Genomic DNA, 6,000 nt, shown 5'->3' with positions numbered 1-6,000 from the left:
CTTTGTATGAGTCACTGTGCATACCAGATGGGATACTGAATGACCTCTGGGTCTTCAGAGTGATTCATCAACGAATATTTCACCTGTCTTCCAGACCAAAAAGCATGCTATTATTTTTGTTCTTTCTCTTTGGATTTAGAAAAGTTTTAGGCTTTCTTTTGCAGACCAAAACCCTAATTTAAGAAAAAATTGCCATATTTTCCTCCTGTAGATTTAGTTCTGATGTCCTGCACCTAGGGATGAAGTATCCAGTTATTTTGACTACTGTCACAGCATATATATCCCCTTCACTTAATTCCCTACCACCACTCAGAAGTCTATCATTGCAGTGAACAATCATGATATTAAGTTATTTGTTGCTAAGTAAGTCTGCTGTTGGAAAATAATTTATCTTAAACTATAGGTCCATGTCTTAGAACTTTTGATCCAAATCAGTCCTAACCACAACTGCCATAACAGTGAAAAGCATTATTATGACCATCCATTTTGGTTTGTATCCTGTTATGTCAGAGGGATAGAAGGAGACTGTTACGGCTTGCTTATTTTTTTATGAAGTTGTGGGGATGTTCTTGGCTGTCCTTGCATATGGAAATGAAGCTAACAATAAAGAGGAGAGCCAGAGGCTGCTGAGGCACAGACATGAAGAGAAAATGCAATAGAAGCAAGCTAAATGAATTAAGTATGTTCTCAGTGTGGTTAGGGAAAAAGAACAAGGTGGGAGGGGAGGAATGTGAAATAGGATAAAAAGGCAAGTGAGAATGTTTATACATTATGGAAGAAGGGCCACTCGAAGAATTAAATTGCATAGCAAACCAAAAATCTTTAGTCTTTATATTGAACATAATATTTCATGGTTAAATAGCTATTTATCATCATGAACACTGAAGCTCTGTTAAGAAGAAATGCATTCTGTTTGATGATGTGAGGTTAATTCCTAAAATGATTTCCCAAGAGGATAAATGTTTCCCTGTACGATTTTAAAATTTCAAGGAGTTTTTTCTGTTTTTTTCTGCTGAGTTCCTTCCCTAATACAGCATCTTTTTGGATTACTGATTTGAATTTGAGGGTGTGTGTGAGATGCCTGCATCCTAGCATTCTAAATGAATGGTCTGAATCAACTATAAACTAACCAAGCAAATTGTGTTGGCATGAAAAACATTAATCTGTTAATGTGAAAGTGTATGAAATTACTTAATGTAGAGAAAACTTGCACAACTTAGTAATGCTTTGTTGCGTGGTTTTTTTCCTGCAGATGCCCTCCTCGAACTTTTTTACCAGCACTGTGCAAAATTTTTCTCGATGAAAGTGCTCCTGACAACGTATTAGAAGTAACAGCACGTGCCATAACATATTATCTGGATGTATCGGCTGAATGCACCCGTAGGATTGTGGGAGTGGATGGAGCTATCAAGGCACTTTGTAATCGTTTAGTAGTTGTTGAACTTAACAACAGAACCAGCAGAGATTTGGCTGAGCAGTGTGTGAAGGTATGTACTCCGAAGAACCTTCTGCGTTTAAGAAAGGGCTGGAAAATTTGCTGTTTCTAAAGAGTTTCCTCATATTGTAATCCTATTTATTTTACTAAAATGTGAAGCAAAAACATAAAGTATGATGAACGTGTACGTGCCAGCGATGCTGCTTATCTTTACTGTCAGTCTGGTGCTCTTCAAAGCTGAGACTCCTTTAAAAAAAAAGTATAGGAAAAGAAACAAAAAGTATTAGAAGAAAGTTTTCCTGTTTGTCTTACATGATTAGGATGCTAAGGGCTAATTTTATGCTAAAAAGAAGAATTGCTCCAGCTATAGATAAATTGTCTGCTGTAAAAAAACTTGTCTGCTGTCTCTCAGTAGCTCTAGACACAGCTCCTCTGCACCCTTGTGAAGTTTTCAGAAAAATTTACAAGACCCTTAAAATCTCTTGTTTAAAGCATAACTCATATCCATGTGGTAGCATGTAGTCTGAGTCCTTGATTACCACAGCATCAGGCTTTATGCATGTATTTCCTATCTACTAGTTCTAGTCTACTCAAAAGTACATCACTGGAGTAACAGTACTCTTGGAAGTTTCAGAGCTTTCAGTTGTGTGTTATCCAAAGACTTAATTCTCCCAGGAAAAGATAGTAGTATTTAGCTGTCTATAGCACCTGTTATGGCTGCCTTGTTGGGAAATGGTTTTATATTCACTCCTGTATTTTTGAAGAGGACTGTAACTACTAGAGTATTGGAGGCTTTGGCCCTTTCTGGGTGTTGAGGAAGAGAGGGGGTTTTTTGTTTTGGTGTTTCATTTTCTTAACCAGTGCTGTAGATGGATATAAACAAATTACTGACTTTTTATGTGTACTTCATTCTAATTAAATTTCATTTTGTTATAGGTGTTAGAATTAATCTGTACCCGTGAGTCAGGAGCTGTGTTTGAAGCTGGAGGGTTGAATTGTGTTCTGACATTCATTCGTGACAGTGGACACCTTGTTCATAAAGATACTTTGCATTCTGCTATGGCTGTAGTATCCAGACTCTGTGGCAAAATGGAGCCTCAGGATTCTTCATTAGAGATTTGTGTGGAATCACTATCTAGTTTACTAAAACATGAAGACCATCAGGTAATGTAGTAGTTGGCTCAATATGCTGTGAATTTAACTTCCATTTTGTTTGATAAATGACTGGCTAGGTATTTTTATATAGCCTCCACAAATATATGTTTATATCATACATAGTTGTTATATTTTGATATTATGATAGTTTCCTTTACAGTTGTGATGACAAGAGGATAAAAATACTGCTTAGTGTTTGACTCCAACATTGCCGTGTGAATATGATCTTATTTAACCTCTGAAATCTTTATTAAAATATTCTTAACTTTTTTCAGTGCATTTTGAAATACTTTCTGAAGTAATTATTGTTCTATGTCTGTACCTCAGTCACTACTAAATTTAACATAAATAAGAGACAAAAATCAATTTGGTTCATTTTTCTTTTGTCAAACCAAGAGGAGCAATAAAAACATCCACAATCAATGCTAAACATACTAAATTGGAAGCCAGCTTAACCGGGATTACTATAGGTGCAGCACCACTTCTTTATTGCAGTTTTATTAACTTGATATGAAGTAGTCTTTGTAAAATGTAGAAAATGTATCCTAGAGGAATTATCTTCCTACTAGTAGAATCCTGTTGTGTATGTTATACTCATGCTCTGCGGTTAGCTATTTAGCCAAATTCTTGCTGTACCCTGGCCAGACTTCTTGTCCATACCATTCTCAGGTCCCATTTTGCCCCCATCTCTGCCCTCATTCTTTTCTCTACACCTCTCCCCCCACCTCAGTCTCGTTTATTAAGCACATCATATTTGGCAGATTAAATCATTTTCCATGTGAGCTAAATTTTTTAATACATTTTTAGATCTTTTTGAAAGACCCACTTGGCAGGGGACTGTCACACTAGCCACTTCAGACGAAGCTACCATGTTTTTTAAACATGATGTAACTTTATTAATTCATTGATCATCTCAGGCAAGCTAATCCTGAAATTTAGACCATTAAGTCTGTAGTATTTTAACTGTTTCCCAATTTATTATGTGTTTGAAAGAAGGCAATTGCTGGGGCTGTTGGAGATCTGCATGAGAGGTCAAATTAACTTAATCTTTTAGCAGTTAAGTTTTAAGGTAAGTGCTCTTGAGATTGGAGTAACCCAGATGGCGGTAATTAATTTTGTACCAGTATTCTTGAGGAACGTGTTGTGTGTGAAACAAGCCTCAGCATTTACAATGAATGTTGATGTGTATTACGGATTTGCCCAGTAACTTCCTTTGTAAAGTTTTCTTGTTCCCCCTGACTTCCTTTCACACTGTTGGGTTTGGTCACTTTTTGTGTGGCTGCCTAGTTAGTAACATCATTGGAGGGAAAAGTTCAGACCAGAGGAATGTGGCCTCAGGAACAGCTCATCTATAAGTTTAGTTTTGTAAGCTTTTTACTAAATTTGCAGTTTGTGAGAAGAAATGTAAATAGCTTCCACAGTACTCTCTTGCTTTGTAAACTGGTACCACTAATGTGGTGTGTTAAATAAGCTGAACCCTTCTTGTGTATTTCTGACAGCTGTTATGATAAAAATCCATAAAGTATATGCAGATTACATACAGATTGGCAGAATTGTTTATCCATTGTGCTGTCAAAGAACTGGAGCAAAATGCCAGAGGACATGAGTAGCGACCATTACAAGTTAAAGAAAAAAATCCTTTGCAAGAGAGTACTGATAAATCAGAATGCTTGGCATGCAGGGACCATGCATGCTTTGCATTTTTACAGGAGAAACTTTGTTTTTAAAGTCCTTGCAAACTTAATGGAGATTTAAGTTTTCAACTTCATGAAGTCTGGCTAATACTTTAATCTTGTTCTGTGTGTTGATGAGTAACTGTCTTTAAGCTCTTGGTATGTGATAGCTGACAATCATTTTGAAAATGGGCTGCGCTAGAAGTTAATTACTTTTTAGGGAGTAAGAACTGTAGTAATGTAGAGTTTGGTAAAGAATAGGTATTGTTTGTTTGTTTTGTGGGGTTGGTGGGGGTTTGTTTGTTTTGTTTTGTTTGTTTTTTACTATTTTTTGACACCAGTCTGGTTTGCTACTGCACAGCTACAAAGACAAATGTGCCAGAAGCAGCGTATCTTGATATGCCTACGCAAACCTCCTGATCTGAAAGATGGAGATGCTTTTAGTATATAGATGAGAGAGATGTTAAAGGCAAACCTCCCTTTCTTTTCAACACTGACATGAAAAGAAGTTGGATCCCTTCCTGGGCACTTGGCCAACAGTATTTTTTGCCGGATTGTTAAAAGGATCATCAGTAAGCCTTGTTTCCGCAGCGTCACTGTGTTTTTATTTCTTTAGTGACAAACTTAAATTTCAAAGTTTGTATTTTATTGTCACAAAAATACATTTCCCTGGGTCAGGTGCTCAGTGGACAGTCTGCGTTATCTAAGGGTAAAATCTGCTTTTCCCAGTTTGTCTGACTTTTAGGCTCGGTCCAATTGAAAAATTTCTTCTACTTACAAGAAGTTTGTCGACCTTTAAATACAACTGTAGCTATCAAACTTCACGGCCAGTTTAATACTTTGGGAATTCTGAGTTAGTGCCTCGGCTAATGGCTTGTTTGATAGCATTTCTTTAAATAGAAAGCACCAAATTAATATAACGTATTGTAATACTCACATAATATTGATTATAAATATCAAATTATAACATATTGGAACATTTTATACTCTATAAAAATAGGATATAAAACTGTAAATAAATTTTTAAATTATCTTCATTGTTCTTTGAGGAACAAATTTGAAATTCAGGAAACGTGTGAAAGTTAGGAGGTAAGAACTCGTAGTGCATTTTCTTGGTGTTTTGGGTAATTTTCGTTTTTACAGTTTTATTATTAGTAAACTGCTTTAACAGTTTCAAACATCAGAAAAACCAGAAGATCAAGCACTCCATATTTCAATAGTAAGCTGTGGGTTGTTTTTTTTGTGTTTTTGGTTTTTTTTTTTCCCCAAACTGTAGTGTCAGAATGGGCAATTGCTAGTGGAGATTATAAATAACTGTGTTTCCTGTAAGAACAATACTTATATATTTCACTAAAAACTTTAAAAAAATGACCTTCCAACATTTATTAATTTGGCAATTTGACTATTAAACGTGTTTTTCTAGATTGGTTTGGGGGTTTGTTCATATAGTTAAGGAGATGCTCACAATGGTGAAATTTAGACAGAAATAGTTTCCTTAATTTCCATATATTATCAACAGAGAGAAAGGGGGGAAAAAACCCAACAGTCATACAGTCCTTCAGTGGGCAGTTCAGCGCACTGTTGGGTTCTGACTCCAGAGTTTCTGGCTTAAAAAGCCCGTCTCCTCTTTCATTGACTTTGAAGGCATCCTGTGGAAATCAGCTGCTTCTGTGTGTCCTGTTTTCTTGTGGATATCCCCCTTAGCCTTTTCTCATCTTAACAGATTTTTCATCTTTT

At 36.0% G+C, this 6,000-nt stretch overlaps 1 protein-coding gene across 1 annotated transcript in view; it reads left to right on the top strand.

Annotated features, from left to right (window-relative positions):
• Positions 1-1,252: 1,252 nt before the first annotated feature.
• HECTD1 (HECT domain containing E3 ubiquitin protein ligase 1) overlaps positions 1,253-6,000 on the top strand; it is a gene marked incomplete at its 5' end in the record, with an annotated part of 47,011 nt that continues 42,263 nt past the window's right edge. The window contains 2 exons of the mRNA XM_010288018.1: positions 1,253-1,487; positions 2,372-2,599. Coding sequence (XP_010286320.1) covers positions 1,253-1,487; positions 2,372-2,599 — 463 coding nt within the window. The remainder of the gene's footprint in view (positions 1,488-2,371; positions 2,600-6,000) is intronic.

Source organism: Phaethon lepturus, unplaced genomic scaffold (genome assembly GCF_000687285.1).
Source record: "Phaethon lepturus isolate BGI_N335 unplaced genomic scaffold, ASM68728v1 scaffold15095, whole genome shotgun sequence".
NCBI classification, from domain to species: Eukaryota; Metazoa; Chordata; class Aves; order Phaethontiformes; family Phaethontidae; genus Phaethon; species Phaethon lepturus.
This window is presented reverse-complemented; position numbering and strand designations above follow the sequence as displayed.